The sequence below is a fragment of the Ranitomeya imitator genome, chromosome 5 (genome assembly GCF_032444005.1).
Source record: "Ranitomeya imitator isolate aRanImi1 chromosome 5, aRanImi1.pri, whole genome shotgun sequence".
Classification (NCBI taxonomy): domain Eukaryota; kingdom Metazoa; phylum Chordata; class Amphibia; order Anura; family Dendrobatidae; genus Ranitomeya; species Ranitomeya imitator.
The window spans coordinates 342666087-342686591 of record NC_091286.1 but is presented as its reverse complement, the minus strand read 5'-3'; the positions used below and the strand labels follow the sequence as shown (position 1 = coordinate 342686591).

General features: G+C 44.5%; 1 protein-coding gene across 1 annotated transcript in view; it reads left to right on the top strand.

The window, feature by feature from the left end:
* The window catches only part of CYB5R4 (cytochrome b5 reductase 4), a 261934-nt gene that overhangs the window by 201342 nt on the left and 40087 nt on the right, over positions 1–20505 (top strand). The window contains exons 12-13 of the mRNA XM_069726422.1: positions 11833–11983; positions 19758–19844. Of these exons, the coding sequence (XP_069582523.1) occupies positions 11833–11983; positions 19758–19844 (238 nt within the window). The remainder of the gene's footprint in view (positions 1–11832; positions 11984–19757; positions 19845–20505) is intronic.

Here is a 20505-nt window from a genome sequence, read left to right as displayed (position 1 = left end):
ACTATTTTATAGAAAAAATAATTATTTTTCCATCATACATGACGGCACCACGAGAGAGGGGATCCGCCCTTCAAGGACAGGAAACCTTCAAGATAAAAGGGGCAGCTCCTCTCTCCACATCAGTTGGTTTCCTGTCCTTGATGGGGAACTCTCAAGATGGACTTCTGAAGACAGAAAAGGATGCCTGGGTCGGATGGATTTGGGGCAGGCGCTAGTCTGCTGCACCTGTCACCAGGTACCGGTAGTCGCCTTGGGGGCCATGTATTTCCATGCCCCCCCTGAGCGAAGCATGGCCACAGCCCGTGAGGCAATGCCCGGGTAAAAATTGAGCCTCGGGGGCCGCATGTAACGCTTCCCCCCCACAAAATCCTGCTGTTCACGGGGGTCACTATTAGGTGCCCCCCTGTTTACCTAAAGTGGCCATGCAGCCCGTAAGGCACATCAGTACCCGGGCTGGGTAAGTCTCCTTGGAGGTGTGGGGGCCTCCCTGTCGAGCATAGAAAGCAGGTTCTCCCCCTCCCCCCTCCTCCCTCCTCCCTGGTCGGAGGCTGCACAAACGAAAGGTATGGAGCGGTGTCCGGAGAAGGCAGCACTGGGGAGTATCAGGATGTTGGGGGTGAGTGCTGCGCTGCCTCCTGGAGTCCGTGGCGTGGACTTTCCCGGCGCTGCGAGCTCCTTCCCAGCCGGCGCCGGGTACACGGGAAATGGTGGGTACACGCATGCGCACAAAACCCGGCGGCAACACTCGTAACGTTTGGTACAGGACTAAGGGGCAGGGGGGCCGAAAAAGTCGGCGCACACCGGAGCATTGGAAGTGGTTGCCGGGTGCGCCCTCTGGCATAGTTATGCGGCGCAGGCGTTGCGCCAGGACGGCAGATGCAGGATCAAACAGGTGAATAGCTGATTAAGTAGCGCGTATCGGACGTGACTACTGGCGGCGCGCATATAATGAAGCGCAAATGTATTTATTAACCAGCTGAGGCTGGACCACTACAAAGGCAGGATCAGCCAGGTGATTGATTGCAAATAACTTGCAGGTGCGCACATACACCTGATTGTAGCACAAAGTGCTGAGCGGCCAGTATAAGGCAGGACCAACCAAGTGATCCATTAAAAAAAAAAAGAAGGAAGTTAGTCTATTTAAGGCTACTTTCACACTAGCGTCGGACTCGGCCTGTCGCAGTGCGTCGGGCCGAAGTTCCGACGCTAGCAGTGAATGCGCCGCACAACGGGGGCAGCAGATGCATTTTTCCAGAGCATCCGCTGCCCCATTGTGAGGTGCGGGGAGGTGGGGGCGGAGTTCCGGCCGCGCATGCGCGGTCGGAAAAAGCGGACAGTCGGCAGCAAAAAACGTTACATGTAGCGGTTTTTGCTCCCGGCGGACCACCACAACACGGCGCAACCGTCGCACGACGGTTGCGACGTATGTCAATGCGTCGCCAATGTTAGTCTATGGGGCAAAAACGCATCCTGCAGACAACTTTGCAGGATGCGTTTTTTCCCCTAAACGACGCATTGCGACGTATTGAAAAGAAACGCTAGTGTGAAAGTAGCCTAAACGAACCAGAAGTGCTGCCCTGTGTCACTAACCATGCCAGGTTGAAGGTGAGTGGTCTTGTTACGTGGTAGTGTGTAAGATGGAGAGTTTTTCGCCAGAACATTTATTGTCACAGCAAGAGGTGCAGGAGAGGCTGTCTCGCTCAAGTGAGTAGAGCCAGATACGCCATGGCAGCAGTAGAAGCAGCTCGGACAGCGTACGGACGGATCACTATACCAAGGAGGGGTCCCTTGTCTCACTGGGAGACATGGAGAAAACCAGTCAACCTCTGAATCCGGTACCCGTACCCGTTAAAGTGTCCGAGTGGTGAGTGAACTTTGAGAAAGTCCAGCACGCTAATGTCTGTTCTTTTCTCTTATCTCCATCTCTCCCCTATTTTCTTACATACATTTGGGGGGGTGAAGTATAGGAGGTCCCCAAGAAGTGTAAATCAAAGGCTAAAAACAAGGAATGTACCTTATGCAAAAAAGCGTTATTAAAACCATCCTGGAATAAAAATCTGTCAGGATTACATTAACAAGACGGCAGCGGAGGAAACACCCTCCTTTACAGAGAGTCTAAGATCACTGATCCAATCAGAGGTCTGTAGGTCTGTAAAAACATTGCAGACAGCCGACACAGATACCAGATCTAGGGACAGATCCAGCCCCTCAGTAGCATCCCAAAGGGACTCCTCAGAGTCTGAGGAAGACTCAGATAGGTCTCGTTACTTTGAAAGTAGCTCAGAAGAAGATACATTTCCAGTGGAAGCTACAGATAAACTTATAAAAGCCGTCCGTTCTACCATGGGGCTGGTAGACGACAAAGTAAAGAAGACAGCACAAGAACTCATGTTCATTGGGCTGCAAAAGAAAAAACGTAGATCATTCCCTGTTAACGAACAATTACAAGAACTTGTTAAGAAGGAATGGCAAAAACCAGACAAAAAGTCCCAGCTAATCAACTCCCTAAAAAGGAGATATCCTTTTGAGGAAGAAGCGTCCTCATCTTGGGATAAAGCTCCAAAAATTGATGTGGCAATTTCAAAAGTTGCCAGAAAATCCTCCCTGCCATTCAAGGATTAAGGTTCTCTAGAAGAGCCTCTGGACAGAAAAACGGACAGCATGGGAAGCCTCAGCGGGGCACTAAGGCCAGCTATTGCGGCCACTTGTGTAGCCAGATCCCTTAAAGTGTGGATAGATAACCTGGAGGATCAGGTACAACAAAAAGTTCCAAGAGAAACTATCCTAGAGGCAATACCGACCATGAGAGCAGCGGCAGTATTCCTAGTTGAAGCGTCAGCAGACTCATGCACACTGGCAGCGAAGTCAGCAGCTTTAGCCAACACAAGACGCCGTCGATATGGCTTAAATACTGGCCAGGAGATACACAAGCAAAGATGAAACTTTGCTCTTTGCCATGCAATGGGAATTTCCTGTTTGGACTGGCATTAGATGAGGTGTTGGAAAAAGCCGACGACAAAAAGAAGAATTTTCCAAAACAGCCATTTCAGCCCTTTCGGCGCCCCTTCCAGAAAGGCCGAAAATTCCGAAGGCAGCAGTATAGAGACCAAGACAGGGGCAACTTTGATAAGAGATCCATGGGAGGAAAAGACTTCTATTTTGGCAAGTCCCCCAGGGACACCAAGAAACCTTCCCAGTGATGGTCCTTTTCAGGTGGGAGGGAGGCTCTCTCACTTCCTTCCAGCCTGGGAGAGGATCTCATCCAGTGTATGGATCAAACAAATTATAGGATTGGGCCTAAAATTAAAATTCCACCACTAGCCTCCAAAAAGATACATGCAGACTCCAGTACAGCCCTCACAAGAGAAACAGAGCAGTCTGGAAGGGGAAGTAACATCACTCCTAGACAAACATGTCTTGGAAGAGGTTCCAATAGAGGGTAGGATGGAAGGGTTTTATTCCCCCTTTTTTCTCATAAAAAAAGCCGGACAATTCTTGGAGGACAATAATAAATTTAAAAGGCCTCAACAAATTTCTAATAATTCCATCATTCAAAATGGTGACGATAAAATCTGCAGTGAAACTCCTATATCCTCGGTGTTACATGTCAGTCCTAGACCTAAAGGACGCTTATTACCACGTCCCAATCAGACAAGATCGCAAGTTTCTCAGGGTGGCAGTTCAGATAGGGTCCCAGCTTTGTCACTTTCAGTACAGGGCTCTGCCATTTGGGATAGCAATAGCCCTACGAGTATTTACAAAACTGATTGCAGAGGTCACAGCACATCTCAGAGAAAAAGATATTCTGATAATACCCTATTTAGACGACTTCCTGATGGTGAGAAAAAACTTTTCTTACTGTCAGGAGCAGGTAAGAATAGTGATGGACACTCTACGGACACTAGGATGGCAACTGAACCTCAAGAAATCCAAACTGGAGCCAGCAATGGTCCAGAATTTCCTGAGTATAACGGTAGACTCGGTGGCGCAGGAGTGTCGCCTCCCAGAGGAAAGAGAGGAAAAAATCAAACAAATGATTATAACAACATTAAAAAAAAAACAGAGATGACTTTAAGAAGAGCCGTATCGGTGTTAGGGTCTCTAACCTCCTGCATACCGGCAGGAAAATGGGCTCAGTTCCATGCAAGAGAACTGCAATGGTGTGTGCTGCAGAACGACCTGGTACTTCAGGGGCAGTTTGAGCAGAAGCTCATTCTCCCGCTCTCTGTACTCCAATCACTCAGATGGTGGTTACATGGTTACAGATAGAGTCATCTCCGAGAGGAGCTCCCTGGACATACACAACCTCCAAAGTAATCACAACAGATGCCAGTCCACGAGGGTGGGAAGCTCACTCAGACACTATGGGTCCAAGATCCCTGGGCTCAAGAGGAAAAAAATCTATCCTCAAACGAGTCGGAACTCCTAGCAATCGAGAAAGCGCTGAGGAAGTTACTTCCACACTTAACAGGGCATCATGTGAGAGTCAACCGAACAGCGGTCGCATATGTAAACCACCAGGGGGGCACCCGTTCTCGGTCATTGATGCACATAACCGAAAGACTCATGACTCTAGCCAAAAGGCATTTACTCTCATTATCGGCCCTGCATATTCGAGGTGTGAACAATATAAAGGCAGACTTTTTAAGCAGGAACCACTTTAGGCAAGGGGAATGGTCCCTAAAATAGTAAATTTTTCCTCGGCTAATACACATGTGGGGAAGACCCAGTGTAGACCTCTTTGCCTCAAAAACCAACAAGAAAGTTCAGAAGTTCTGCTCCCTGAACCCAGCAGACAGGCAGTAGACGCCTTCAGCATAGAATGGACGTCAGGACTCTTGTATGCCTTCCCACCGATATGTCTAATTCCAGCAGTTCCGAAGAAGATCAGGGAGGACAAGGCCAGAGTAATTGTAATAGCTCCTTTCTGGCTGAAAAGACCATGGTTTTACTGGCTGAGAGTGATGTCAGTGACGGACCCGTGGGTACTCCCTGAAGATCAGGACCTTCTAACACAGCGTCCCTTCATCCCTTCAACCACCCGCAGAATTCCGGGCTACATTTGACAGCCTGGCATTTGAACGGTCGTTGTTAGAGAAAGAAGGGTTCTCAGTTGGTTTAATATCCACCTTGCTTAGCAGCAGAAAACCAGTAATGACCAAGATTTACGGGAGAATATGGAAGCAATTCTTGTCCAGCTCAGGGCCAATATGGGAAGGGGAGCTCCCGATAGTGGCAATACTGGCGTTCTTACAAAAGGGCTTAGATCTAGGATTAGCTGTTAGTATCCTCAAAGTACACATTTCAGCTTTAGCAGCCTTATTCAACTGTGACCTGGTGGTTGGTGAGGTTTATCTGAGCCTATAGTAGAGCTGACTCTGTTCCATCCCCTACTCCTACACCATGGGATCTAAATTTAGTATTGACAGCTTTGACAGAAAGCCCTTTTGAGCCGTTAAATACAACATCAGATAAAGTACTAACATTAAAAACAACTTTGTTAGTGGCACTTACATCGGCCCGTAGGGTTGGGGATTAACACGCATTGTCAGCTGACCCCCCTTACAAACAAATTATGGACGATAAGGTTGTATTAAAATTAGATCCGGCATATCTCCCCAAAGTGGTATCGAGATTCCATAGGGCTCAGGATATAACCCTACCTCCTTTTTGTCACAATCCTGGCAACAACAAAGAGGAGAGACTCCATTGCCTAGATGTCAGGAGATGTATCCTACAGTATTTAGAGATGACAAAATCCTGGAGGAGCAGAGGGCTTTATTTGTTTCATTTCAGGGGTCAAGATAGGGCCTTAAAGCCTCAAAACAATCTATTGCTAGATGGGTGAGAGAGGCCATTATTCTAGTGTATAATTGTGCAGGCAGGGGTGTTCCACAGGGTCTGAAAGCCCACTCCACGAGGGCCATGGCGACGTCGTGGGCGGAAAGAGCAGATGCTACCATCAACCAAATCTGTAAGGCGGCCACTTGGTCCTCTCCGTCTACATTTTTTAAACATTATAGGCTAGACCTATCTGCTACCTCTGATCTCACATTTGGGAGAAGAGTTTTACAAGCAGTGATCCCTCCCTAAAAGAGAATACAAATCTCTGTAACTCTCTCGTGGTGCCGTCATGTATGATGGAAAAACACGTATTACATACCTGGTAATGTGTTTTTTCATGAGACATGACGGCACCCTTATAATCCTACCCTGTTGATCACGCCATTAGTTGGGTGCATTATTAGTTTTATACACTCCCTCGGGTGTCGGTGATTAGAACCGTATAGGATGTATTATTTATGTGTACGCTAACCGGCGGAGTTTCTCTCGTACTATGTAAAACAACTGATGTGGAGAGAGGAGCCGCCCCTTTTATCTTGAAGGCTTCCTGTCCTTGATTGCGGATCCCCTCTCTCGGGGTGCCGTCATGTCTCATGAAAAAACATATTACCAGGTATGTAATACCTGTGCTTTTGCATCACTTTATTCTGAGAGCTATAACTTTTTTATTTTTCTGCTGATGGAGCAGTATGATGGGTTGTTTTTTGCAGGAGAAGATGACATTTTCAGCGGCACCATTTTTATTTACATCCGTCTTTTTGATCGCGTTTTATTGCACTTTTTGTTCGGCAGTATGATGATGATGCATTTTTTTTGCCTCATTTTTTTTTTTACGGTGTTCACTGAAAGGGTTAACTAGTGGGATAGTTTTATAGAGTGGGTCATTACAGACGAGGCAATACCAAATGAATGTACTTTTATTCTTTGTTTTTTTATTTACATAAATAAATGTATTTATTAGAAAATATTTATTTATTTTTCCTTTGGGGATTTCAATAAAAATATATATTTTTACACATGTTAATTTTTTTTTCTGTTTGTTTTACTTTATCACACTGTCACAGGTTGGGACACCACTATATCATGTCAGATCACTGATCTGACACTTTGCATAGCACAGTATCAGATCAGCAACCTGACAGGCAGTGTAGGAGGCTTACTGGCGCCTGCTGTCAGCAGGCGCTGACAAGCTACCTCTCTGAAGGACCCGGAGACCACTGGATCAACGCGATCGCATCTGACAGCGGCATCAGAGGGGTTAAATGCCCATGATCGGCGATAGCACTGCTCGTGGGCATTGCTGCGGGGTGTCAGCTGTCACATACAGCTGACACCCGCATGCGATTGCCGTGGCGCTCACCATGGGACCGCACAATCGTGCCTCCGTATTAGTACTGCGGTTTGGGGTAACGCAGTTCCCGCAGAGCAGTATTAGTATTGCGCATGTCTGGAAAGTGTTAACTGTGAGAGACACAATCTTAAAAAAAAAAAAAGTACAGAAAATTACATTGTATGATTTTTACATACAGTAATTAATTTGCATTTTATTGCATGAAATATTTGATACCACAGAAAAATAGAACTTAAAATTTGGTACAGAAAACTTTCTTTGCAGTTACAGAGGTCAGATGTTTACTGTAGTTTAACAAGTTTGCACACATTGCAGGGATTTTGGCCCACTCCTCCATACAGATCTTCTCCAGATCTTTCAGGTTTCGTGGCTGTCGTTATGCAACCTTGAGTTTCAGCTCCTTCTAAATATTTTCTATTATGTTTGGTTTTGGAGACTGGCTAGGCCACTCCAGGACCTTGAAATGCTTCTTTTGGAGCCACTGCTTAGTTGCCCTTGCTGAGTTCTTCAGCCATTGTCATGCTGGAAGACCCAGCCACAGTTCATCTTCAGTGTTCTTACTGCAAGACACATTTCTCGATACATGACCCCGTCCATTCTCCCTTCAATACGGTATAGTCATTCTGTCCCCTTTGCAGAAAAACACCCCCAAAGTATGCTGTTTCCCTCTCCATGCTTCACGGTTGGGATGGTTTTCTTTGGATTGTATTCATCCTTCTTCTTCCTCCACTTGACGAGTGGAGTTGATACCAAAAAGTCCTATATTGGTCTCATCTGACCACATGACCTTCTCCCATGCCTCCTCTGGATTATCCAGATGGTCATTGGCAACATTAAAACACACCTGCACATGTGCTGGTGTAAGCAGGGAGGCCTTGCGTGCCATGCAGTATTTTAATCCATGATGGTGTAGTGTGTTACTAACGGTAATGTTTGAGACTGTGGTCCCAGCTCTCTTGAGGTCATTGACTAGGTCCTCCAATGCAGTTCTGTGTTGATTTCTGACCTTTCTCATAATCACACTTACCCCACGTGGCGAGATCTTGCATGGAGCCCGAGGAAGACTGGCAGTCATCTTGTGTTCCTTCCATTTTCTAATAATTGAGCCAACAGTTGTTGCCTTCTCACTAAGCTGCTTTCCTATTGTCCTTAGCCACAAAAACCTCTTTGACATACTTCTGTCAATATAAGGGGCTACAGTTAGCCCATTCAGCGAAGAAGATCCACCCACTCAAACAGATGTGCATACAAGGAGAAACAAGAGTTTTTAGGTATTAAAGAGTAAAAACTAGAGTTTATTAAAAATTCACATAACATGATAATATACAAGGGTAATCACAGAAAAGAGACCAGATAAAGTGATACATGTGCAGAAAAATACCAGGGATACCAGGAGCCACCAATAGCACTTGCCCCTCTGTGCCTAGCAATCAGTTAAATCATAAAGTGCATGTGCAATAAGATATGGCACAGGTAAGTTTGCCTTGCCCAAAAGACTTCAAGAAATTGTCTGCACGGCGGACATTCGACAACCTAACTTTCAGGCAGCGTCAGGCTATTCAACAACTTAAGTCTATGAAGGACGTCGTTTTCAAACAAGCGGACAAGGGGGGGAACGTGGTCATCTGGCCTGTGCTAAATATGAGCGGAAAGCTTTCCGGCAGCTCAAAGATTCAAATACTTACCTCAAGCTGTCCTCCAATCCCATGGCCCCTTCCTACGGGAACTGCAGAATATTCTGGTTGGAGCCCTTGATGAAAATGTTATTACCAAGCAGGTGTTTGACGGCCTGCTGGTTAGGTCACCAAGGGTCCCAACCTTCTACTTGTTGCCCAAGGTCCATAAGGATGCCCTCGACCCCCCCCCCCCCCCCCGGGGCGTCCTATCGTGTCTGGGATCGATGGTATATGTGATCCTGTATGTCGTTTCATCGACTACTACCTTAAACCATTAGTAGAGACGTTACCGTCATTTGTTAAAGACACGACGGACGTCCTGGCTAGGGTCGATGGCATCCTTGTGGACGAGGGCACGATATTTGTCACGGCCGACGTTGAAAGCCTATATACCTGCATAGACCACTCCCATGGTTTGGCGGCTGTCCGCCTCCGACCTGGGCGGCCCTTTGTGTGAGCTGATTCTCGAGCTGGTGGAGTATATCCTCACCCACAATTTCTTTGTCTTCAAAGACAATTTTTATCTTCAGAAGCGTGGCACAGCCATGGGCGCGGCGTGTGCGCCCTCGTATGCGAACCTCTTCCTTGGCGCCTGGGAGAGGGAGGTTTTTGGTGACGGGGACCCACCGCTTGCTGCCCATGTGCTGTGCTGGCTTCGTTATATCGATACGGTAAGGAAACACGGCACTCAGTAGATATGAGGGTTGGCGGTGCTCAAGTAGGGTGTCCACCCCGTATATTAAAGATGAATGAAACTTGGCACTCAATTTTTGAGAAGAAAAGCTTCTTAGTTTATTGATGCATCCAGACAAACAAAACCGCTAAACGTTTTCGGTCCACACCGGACCTTCGTCAGAGCGTTTCTTAGACATTGACTGGATGAGGAAGCTAATAAGCCTGAATGAGCGTCAGCCAGAGCACGGGATATAGAAGCTGCAGTCTGCTGCAGGATCACAAAGGAAGGTGAAGCGCCAGAGGAGAGGCACAAAGCCCGGAGGGAGTAACGGCGCTGGATCCTGAGCGCTAGTAGTGCAGAGCAGAGGAGAGCGTCGTTGCATCAATAAACTAAGAAGCTTTTCTTCTCAAAAATTGAGTGCCAAGTTTCATTCATCTTCGTTATATCGATGACATTCTGTTTTTGTGGGGGGGGGGGTCCGCCCACCAGCTCGAGGAGTTTATGACAAGTCTTAATGAGAACCCGTTCAATATACGGCTCACTTACAACTCTAGCAAGGCTGCGGTCGACTTCTTGGATATCCGTCTGGAGGTCGATTGTGACCGGCGCATCCAGACGGATGTGTACAGGAAGCCGACCGCCGTTAACTCTTTACTACATGCCTCCTCTGCCCACTATTCAGCCACCATTAGGGCCGTCCCGGTCAGACAGTTCCTCAGGGTGCGGCGGATTTGCTCTACTGAGGCCCGCTTTGAGTCGCAAGCCACGGACCTAAAGGATAGATTCGTGGCCCGCGGGTACAGCCGCAGGTCCATCAAAGCTGCATACGATCGGGCTCGTAATACACCGCGCAGTGACCTATTGCATTCTAATGCCCGACGTCGTACCGTGGGTGGAGATGAACGTATCAGATTCATATCCACCTATAATCATGAATGGGAGAGTATGAGGTCCATTTTGAAAAAGCATTGGCCTGTTCTTCAGGTTGAGCCTTCCCTGTGTGCTGCCCTGGGTTCCTTTCCCCTCATGACCCCCAGGAGAGGCACCAACCTTAGTAATATGTTGGTGAGGAGCCATTACATCCCAGCCCCAGAAAAAAACAAGGGGGCGTGCAATAGATATGGCACAGGTAAGTTTGCCTCGCCCAAAAGTCATTGCATGTATGGTAACCAGACATGCAATGACTTTTGGGCGAGGCGAACTTACCTGTGCCATATCTTATTGCACATTCAAACAGGTGCAATTAATGCATGTAGTGAGTGCAGAGTAGGAGGGCTCCTTAAAAATAAGCTTACAGGTCTGTAAGAGACAGAATTCTTGCTGGTTGGTAGGTTATTAAATACTTATTTCATGCAATAAAATGCAATTTAATTATTTAAAAATCATACAATGTGATTTTCTGGTTTTTATTTTTAGATTCTGTCTCACAGTTGAAGTGTGCGTACGATAAAAATTACAGACCTCTCCATTCTTTGTAGGTGGGAAATCTAGCAAAATCGGCAATGTACCAAATACTAATTTCCCCACTGTATATGATTTGTCAGTTTTGTTAACACTTTGCCACTGCTGAATTTAATATAGAGCAGTTCTTACAAAATTGACAGTTGATGGCATAACAATACAGGGCATGCAAGCCTCTGAGAAGAAAGAACAACAAATGCCAAGAGAGCAGAATCAAAATAAATGGTGACTTTTTAAAGGGAGTCTGTCCCTCCAAAACTGAACTTGAACTATTTAGATATTCTATGAGGGCACCTAGCCTCTAATATACGGTAATTCATATTAGTACTGTAGATTATATATATATATATATTTATGTAAACTGTTTTACTAGATATGTAAATGAGGGGGCTTTGGTGCACCCTTTGTAAGGCATAGATCTCTCTATTACCTTTCTCCACCCCTCTCCTTTTGGTGATTGACAGTGCTTGCTTTGGAGCTCTGCCTATATCCCCAGTGGGGCATGCACTGACTCTGCTGGGCCCTGAGTGTGCTGGTTCTCATCTCCCTCTCTCATCAGCATCACCCACTCACTGCTTTGTGATAGTGTGTAGTGAGGGAAGGGTGGATAATGTCCCTGCACCACACTGACATTGGGGGCAGAAGTTAAATTTACATTCCATATTGTTTGCTGCAGTGAGCAGGAGTCTAGCATGGCTGTCATTAGCCGTGAAGTTCAAGATGTTAATATAGCTGGACAGAATGTCGTATATTTGAGCAGAATATAGCTGTGTGCTTTATTAAACAATTCAATTAATTTCCAGATGTATTTTCCATTTTGACAGGTGACCATGTCTCGGTCAGCGGCCCTGAAGGGTGTTTTAGAATGACCCAGATTGAAGGCATGGAGGACATCTTCCTTGTGGCCGCTGGCACAGGGTTGACACCAATGGTTAGATTGTTGAAGAATGTACTGAGCAGTTCTTCCAGCCTCAGGTTTGTATGAAAACATTCTTAAATATATAGAAGATATCCTTTCATTTTTTTAAAGAATTACCTCAATCTCAGTAAATAAAGCAAGATATGAGCTTAACATTGTACATTGTGTCCCTTATGGGAATTTACCTTTACTCTAGCAAGTCTGGAAATATAAGCAAGCAACGTCTTATCTGGAATCGAAGACTGAGGAATTGCCGACTTTTCTGTGCTGATGGAGCAGCACAAGATACATGCGTGTGATGTACAACACAGAGATCCTTGTCATGTTAGGATCTGGGGGTTTTGCGGTTCTAATCTTGGAAGGTGGAAACTTTGCACGCCTATTTCAGTAGGAGCCTTCAGATCTGTCAGAGGTTTTATCTCTCTTTTATTATTGGCAGTAGTGTAAAATAGAGCATAATCCTAAATTACAGCATTTTATATTTATCATTAGAATTTACCAAAGAAGGTTTTTGTTATAAACATTTATTTTACATTTTAATGTGGGTTTTGTGATTATCAGTATAAAATAAAATTAGCAATTCATTGATTTTTCCATGGGTCACAGGACTAACAATGTTTCTCATTCTTTGTTTTGGATGATTTACCGTATATACTCGAGTATAAGCTGAGATTTTCAGCCCATTTTTTTGGGCTGAAAGTCCCCCTCTCGGCTTATACTCGAGTCATACCCGGGGGTCGGCAGGTGAGAGGGAGCGGGGGCTGTCTAGTTATACTTACCTACTGGTGGCGCGTTCCTGCACGTCCCTGCTTCTTCCAGCGCTGCAGATTCTTCCTGTACTGAGCGGTCACAGTTACCGATCATTACAGTAATGAATATGCGGCTCCACCTCTAAGGGAGGTGGAGCCGCATATTCATTACTGTAATGAGCGGTACCATGTGACCGCTCAGTACAGGAAGAATCTGCAGCGCTGGAAGAAGCAGGGACGTGCATGGACCGCGCCAGGAGCAGGTAAGTATACGGGGAGGGGAGCGCTGCACGATATTTACCTGCTCCTCATTCCGGTGCGGCTCCATCTCCAGCGTCTTCTGGCAGTGATGCTCAGGTCAGAGGGCGCGGTGACATAGTCAGTGCGCGCCCTCTGCTGAGCGTCAGTGCTGTAGACGGAGCCGCACGAGGAGCAGGTAAATATTGAAAGCGCCGGTGTCCTGAGCGAAGAGAGGTGAGTATGTGATTCTTTTTTATTGCAGCAGCAGCATTATATATGGCACAGCTTTATATGGAGCATCTATGGGGCCATAATGAACGGTGCAGAGCATTATATATGGGGCACAGCTTTATATGGAGCATCTATGGGGCCATAATGAACAGTGCAGAGCATTGTATGTGGCACAGCTTTATATGGGGCCATAATGAACGGTGCAGAACATTCTATATGGCACAGCTTTATATGGAGCATCTATGGGGCAATAATGTACAGTATGGAGCATTATATGTGGCACAGCTTTATATGGAGCATCTATGGGGCAATAATGAACGGTATAGAGCATTATATGTGGCACTGCTTTATATGGAGCATCTATGGGGCCATAATGAACGGTGCAGAGCATTATATGTGGCACAGCTTTATATGGAGCATCTATGGGGCAATAATGAACGATATGGAGCATTATATGTGGCACAGCTTTATATGGAGCATCTATGGGGCAATAATGAACAGTATGGAGCATTATATATGGCACAGCTTTATATGGAGCATCTATGGGGCCATAATGAACGGTGCAGAGCATTATATGTGGCAAAGCTTTATATGGAGCATCTATGGGGCAATAATGAACGGTATGGAGCATTATATGTGGCACAGCTTTATATGGAGTATCTATGGGGCAATAATGAACGGTGCAGAGCATTATATGTGGCACAGCTTTATATGGAGTATCTTATGGGGCAATAATGAACAGTATGCAGCATTATATGTGGCACAGCTTTATATGGAGCATCTTATGGGGCAATAATGAACGGTATGGAGCATCTATTTTTATTTTTGAAATTCACCAGTAGCTGCTGCATTTCCTACCCTAGGCTTATACTCGAGTCAATAACTTTTCCCAGTTTTTTGTGGCAAAATTAGGGGGGTCGGCTTATATTCGGGTTGGCTTATACTCAAGTATATACAGTACTTCAAAATTTGCTAGTGGAACATGATAGGCACATGATAAGCACAGTTGTCAGGTCACATGTTCCCACCGTCACATGTTCCTACACCTGTGGCCATTGCATGGACAGGAGAGCTGTGCAGTCTGTGAGGAGAGCTGCACTAGCAAGTACAGGAAGATAACCTATCATACATATATATAATAGTGAATCCCTCAAAATCATGTCTCACACACGTTTTTATACATAGTTAGACAAAGGAGATGACATACTGCTGCAAAAGGCATATACATTTTAGAACAAAGCAAGCAATGACGCAACTTGACAACATTTATGAGTATTGCGACAAACCTCCTTATAATCCTATAAATCTCCATGTTTCTTTTAGCTCATGTCATTACTCACATCACTGCTTTTAGCCGACTCGCATAACTCTTCAAAATGGACGGTTCTGTCGTCCTGGTTTCTGTACCAATTCAATATATGCTATTCACTGCCACATAATAATAATCTTTATTTTTTTTTATATAGCGCTAACATATTCCGCAGCGCTTTACAGGTTGCACACATTATCATCACTGTCCCCGATGGGGCTCACAATCTAGAATCCCTATCAGTATGTCTTTGAAATGTGGGAGGAAACCGGAGTGCCCGGAGGAAACCCACGCAAACACGGAGAGAACATACAAACTCTTTGCAGATGTTGTCCTGGGTGGGATTAGAACCCAGGACCCCAGCGCTGCAAGGCTGTTGTGCTAACCACTGCACCACCGTGCTGCCCATAAAAAAAAAGCACCACTTATTGATTACCACAGTCGCCTGCGGCTGGTCCAATTAGTCTCCCTGAAATCCATTCATACTTACTAATGGCACTGAGGTCATTTTATACAAAGTTAGTTGATTGACTAAGATGGCTGCTGGCCACAGTATGGCTGTTCAGTATGTTATGGCTGACCATTCTCTTATAATGTCTCCTTTGATGTACGTGCTCCAGCCTAAACGTCTCCTGTGATGTACATTCTCCAGCCCTACATCTCCTTTGATGCACATGCTCCAGCCCCTGTGTCTCCTATGTGATGTACATGCTCCAGTCCTTGCATCTCCTATGTGACGTATATGCTCAAGCCACAGCGTCTCCTTTGTGTGTATACAGCAGTCTCAGTGTCTCCTATGTTATGTGTACAGCAAACCTCCCACTGCAGGAGTTATATAAATGTAATATGAGCAGTGATGAATTTCCCTGTGAGGAAAGCTGCAGAGTTAGATACATCTGTGCTCAGTAGTACAACTGTCACACCTCCATACTCACTGCATTCAATCCTCTGTTTCATGGTCACTGCCAGCTCTGCTGGTAGAGAGTCAGTTTCCACCTATTCTGAGATGGGGACAGATCTTGCAGCAGTTTAACTCTACTGTGTCCTCCAGGGTTTACCTTCCACAGCGTAACTGCTGCTTTGTTGACAGTGAGTTGCTGAATCTCTAGCAGTAGCAGTCAACGACCAGCGCCGGGTACAATAGGCTGATAGTTGCCTCTGTTAGCAACTACATGCCTTTTTAAAAAATCTCAAATATTGTCATGTGCGGTTAGTGCAGGGATAGTTAGACAATCGTCCCCAATCCCCCAGGTGTTTTCTGATCTTGGCGGGTCGCGCACTGTTGTACACTGGCCCTTGATGATTTCAAATTTATTAATATTTGACATCAGTTAGCCACATTATACTGTTGCTCCCCCTTATATGAGCAAATTGTACCCCATAAATAGAGCTGAATTGGGGTTCTCAGTTTATTCCTTGCATGGAATGAACCCACTTGCGTCCTTTAGTTCCAAATAAATTTTGTTTTCCAACCCCTCACAGAAGTTATGAACCACAACATCCTTTAGGTTGCGTGCCCTTTAGGTTGCGTGCCCTGAATCATTTCCCAAAATAAGCAAAAATTTGTCTAAAGCTTGTCTCATCCCATGCCATCCATGCTAAATGTGAAAATAAACTTTACATGAGTGTTTGATGCAGTTTTGCTTGTAGGGCACTTTTTTATAGAATGGAGTGCTCGCTGGTATCCTCTTTTGATTTTTCTTCTAGCGTAACCTTTTTCCTCAAATCTGTTGCTGAGGTTTCCGGCCTGTTTGGAGAAAGAATGGTCAGAGGAGCAAATTCTACGCGATTGTAAAAATTCACCAATTGGAATTTCATTAATTAGATGTTGTGGATGAGAAGAAGAGGCAAGCAGAAGTGATTCACTGCTGTATTTTTCCTGTATACCTTTATGATATGCCTAAAAGGGCATGAAGGATTCCCTCATTGCTGTGCCCTCAAATTGTCAGGGCAGACTCCAACAAAGTTAATAAAAATTTGGCCAAGTTAGAATCTATTTTAGTCATAGCTAGGAAGTACCATCTTTAGGGTGAATAGACGTATAAAGTGATTCCAGTTTGATTGTAACAAGCCACATCACTTCCTCCATGTAGATGTTTTCTACTTTATTCAACATGTCATTGGTGTCCTTAAGGTATGACAGTAGAGTTTCCACTGGTGTTCCATATATTTACACACCCATTCACACTGGCTGCCGTTTCTTGAAACATTGTGGCACCCCAATGTGGTATGTATTTTTATGTACCTTTGAAAGAAGATAGAGGTTTGCTGTACAAGGGGATTTTGGAATCAAGCTTTCCTTGATGTCTTTCGTGATGACCCCAGCTTGGAATGTTTCATCCACCATAATGTGAAGTTGTGCTTGAAAAGAAGATGTGGGGTTAAACATAATTTTTTTATAGCACTCACTCAGCTCTCTCTCTCAGCTGTCTGAACACTTCCTTCTCCTATAATTCTTTGGGCCAAATTACAACATTGGACCCTTGTCCACAGGTTTAATAACAACCACCTTCAGCTGTTTTAACTCATGCAGGGCTTGTCTCTGGGTGGATGACAAGTTGTACTAATTACGAATCTTAGTTGGTATTCTCTGAAATTCCTCAGTAACAAGTTTGACAAAAAAAAGATCTTAGGATATAAATTTAATGAAGGTAATTTCTTGACCTTGGGGAAGATGAATTTCTTACCTTCAGTTGTGGCAATTTCGTATCCATCGCTTAGTTCCTCAAGGATTTGAGTCGCATCTAGCTCTTACGTCATCCATTCCTCCCACACAACCGTTTTTTTATTACGTTTTTTGAGAATCAATTTGCAAGCAAAAAGATGTAAACGTTTCACAGCTGTAAGAAGATCAAATGGAGAAAGTGGGGCCAAGGCTGAGAATGTCAACCTGTGCCTGAGACAGACACATGTTAAGACAGATTAATCACCTGTAGTTTAGATCATTCAGACCTATTGGTTGGAATATGTATATTTCTGTCATATCCCCTGGAATAATTTGCAGTCTTGCAATCTTCCATTTAGCTTTTTTTAAGTTTTTATTCTGTCTGCCAGACTAAGGTTCTGACTCATTTTCAGTAGATGTAAAAAACAAAGTAAAAGATGTGCTGTGACTTGACTGTTTACCCGTATGAGCCTCTTGCCATCTATACACTGTGTTAACTCCTTTACCATTGAAGCTTTTTTGCATGTTCATGACCAGGCAAATTTTTACAATTCTGACCACTGTCAGTTTAAGAGGTAATAACTCTGGAACTCTTCAATGGATCAGACTGATTCTGATTTTTTCTTGACATATTGTTCTTCATGATAGTGGTAACGTTTCTTTGGTATGGCTTGCGTTTATTTGTGAAAAAAGTGGAAATTTGGCAAAAATTTCACAATTTTCCAACTTAATTTTCATGCCCTTAAATCGCAGAGATATGTCACACAAAAAAAAGTTTGATTTCCCATGTAATTTCTCTTTCCTCTGATGTGATCACACATCAGATGAGAGAGAAATGGGGTCCCCCGATCCCCTCCTGGTACCTCCAATGTCCCTGCATCCCCCCGTGTAGTTCCCATGCCGGTGGCATCTTCCGGTAAGAGAATGGCGGGCGCATGCACAGTGCGCACACCGAGATCTGATGACTGGCACCCGGCAACAATAGGGAATTGTTCCTATTGGTTCATTTTGATCACTGAGATAGACCCTATCACAGTGATCAAAATAAAAAAAATCAAACCCCCTTTATCACCCCCTTAGTTAGATAGAAAATAATAACATAAAAAAGGTATTTATTTACATTTTTCCATTAGGGTTGGGCTAAAGTTAGGGTTGGGGCTAGGATTAAGGTTGGGGCTAGGGTTAAGGTTGGGGCTAGGGTTCGGGTTGTGGTTATGGTTGGGATTACGGTTAGGGGTGTGCCATTGATTCCAGACAATTTTGCATTCAAAAATTCATAGGGTGCTCCCTTCCTTCTGAGCCCTGCCATGTACCTAAACAGTGCACCATACAATTTGTTGTGCAATTTCTCCCGAGTACAAAATATCCTGGAATCATTTGGGGACATCATGTCACATTTGGAAAGCCGCTGATGTGCCTAAACAGTGTAAACCCCCAACAAGTGACCTCATTTTGGAAACTAGACCCCCTCAAGGAATGTATTTAGATGCATGGTAAGCACCTTGTACCCCCAGGTGCTTCACAGAAGTTTATAACGTTGAGCTGTGAAATGAATAAAATCACATTTTCCTCACAGAAATGTTATTTTGAAAAAATGATGCATTTTCATAAGGGTAACAGGAGAAATTGCACCATACAATTTCTCCATAAGTGACCCCATTTTACAAACTGCACCTCTCAATGAATTCATCTAGGGGTGCAGTGATCATATTGACACCATGGCTGTGTCGCAGAATTTTATACCATTGGGTAGTGAAGAGAAAATAACTACATTTTTACCACCAAGATTGTGTGTTAGCCCCAAGTTTTACATTTTCATACAGAGAAAACGGTAAAAATGTCACCAAAATTTGTCCCACAATTTCTACTGAACGTGGCAATACCCCATTTGTTGCTGTACAGTACTACATAGCCAGACAGTGAGACTTGGGAGGAATTGAACACTATTTGCCTCCTGGAGCACAGATGTTCCTAGAACAGTTTGCAGACTCCATATACAGAGCCCCTAATTTCTGAAGAGCGGAATCCCCCCTCAAATAACCCTATTTTGGAAATTATACCCTTTGGGGAATTTTTTTTCAGGTGTAGTGAAGATTTTGACTCCATGGGTATTTTCCAGAAACAAGCAGCAATGAATGTGAAAATTGCACACTGCCGTCTAATGCATCCCCCTTATTTACCCGACCTCGCACCATCGGACTTTCACCTCTTTCCAACAATGAAGTTATTTTTGAAGGGCAAGCATTTTCCAATTGATGAGACTCTGATCTCCAAAGTCGCCACGTTTTTTTTGGAGCAACCTGTCGACTTCTACAAGCGAGGTGTTTACAGTTGCTTAAAGAGATGTGTGTGTCCCTAGGTGGCACCTATGTAGAGAAGGACTAATAACTGTGCCAAGTTTCATTGCTCTCAGGCCACAGGAAGTGGGGCAGGGGAAATCTTTAATGAACGCCCCTTGTAAGACAGCTGCCTTTATTGCAGGTAACGAGTTGATTAGGAGCATCTAACTGGTCTGTAGGAGCCAGAACTCTTAATGGTTGGTAGGGGATCAAATACCTATTTGTATTTCTTAAAAAATGCTTACTCACTTGTAACATTAATAATTGAAAACTAAAAATTGTATTTTATGCTTTCAGAAAAGTGAAACTTATTTTCTTCAACAAAACAGAAGCTGACATCTTATGGAGAGAGCAACTGGAAACATTGTGTTTAGCTGATTGCAGGTAAATGTTTTTCTGTTTTATAATTTTGCGGTGAACCTTGTAACTGTCAAGAAATTCTGCAGGACATGTACCGATAATGCGGACACATACAGTTTTAAGTGCTTCGTTTACCTTGAAACAATTGGTGGAAGTTATGAATGGTGTTATAACATGCATTCATGGATGAGTCAGATAATTGTAACTCTCAGAATGACTCGGCATACTCACCGTGTAAGGTAAAGGCCTCGATTCATCAAAGTGTTTACAAAAGAGTTTTACGGCATTTCTCTGATGTAAAGTCTCAAATTTGGCATTTTTACACCACTTTTGGGCAGCTCAGCCAAAATGGACACAGCTGGGGAGGAGCGGTGTAGGATGGGGGGTTGGCTACACCTAGCCATCAAATTCATCAATAATAGGGGTGTTTCTTACTCCAGATATGTTACCCCAGTTCCTGACCGCTTGTACCATTTCTGGCAAGGTGTACAGACAAACATGTCACTGTGAAGATGTGCCAAATTCATTAGGTGGTCAGTATCAATGATTGGGGTCAATGTGTTGTCTTTTCCACGTGCCATTTTTTTCGACTGGAATTAGTTTACACCAGAATTTGTGTGACCCAAACTGTTTGATCTCCATTGCTGCTAACAGAATCAGTTTTGCCTATTTGCCTATATAGCAT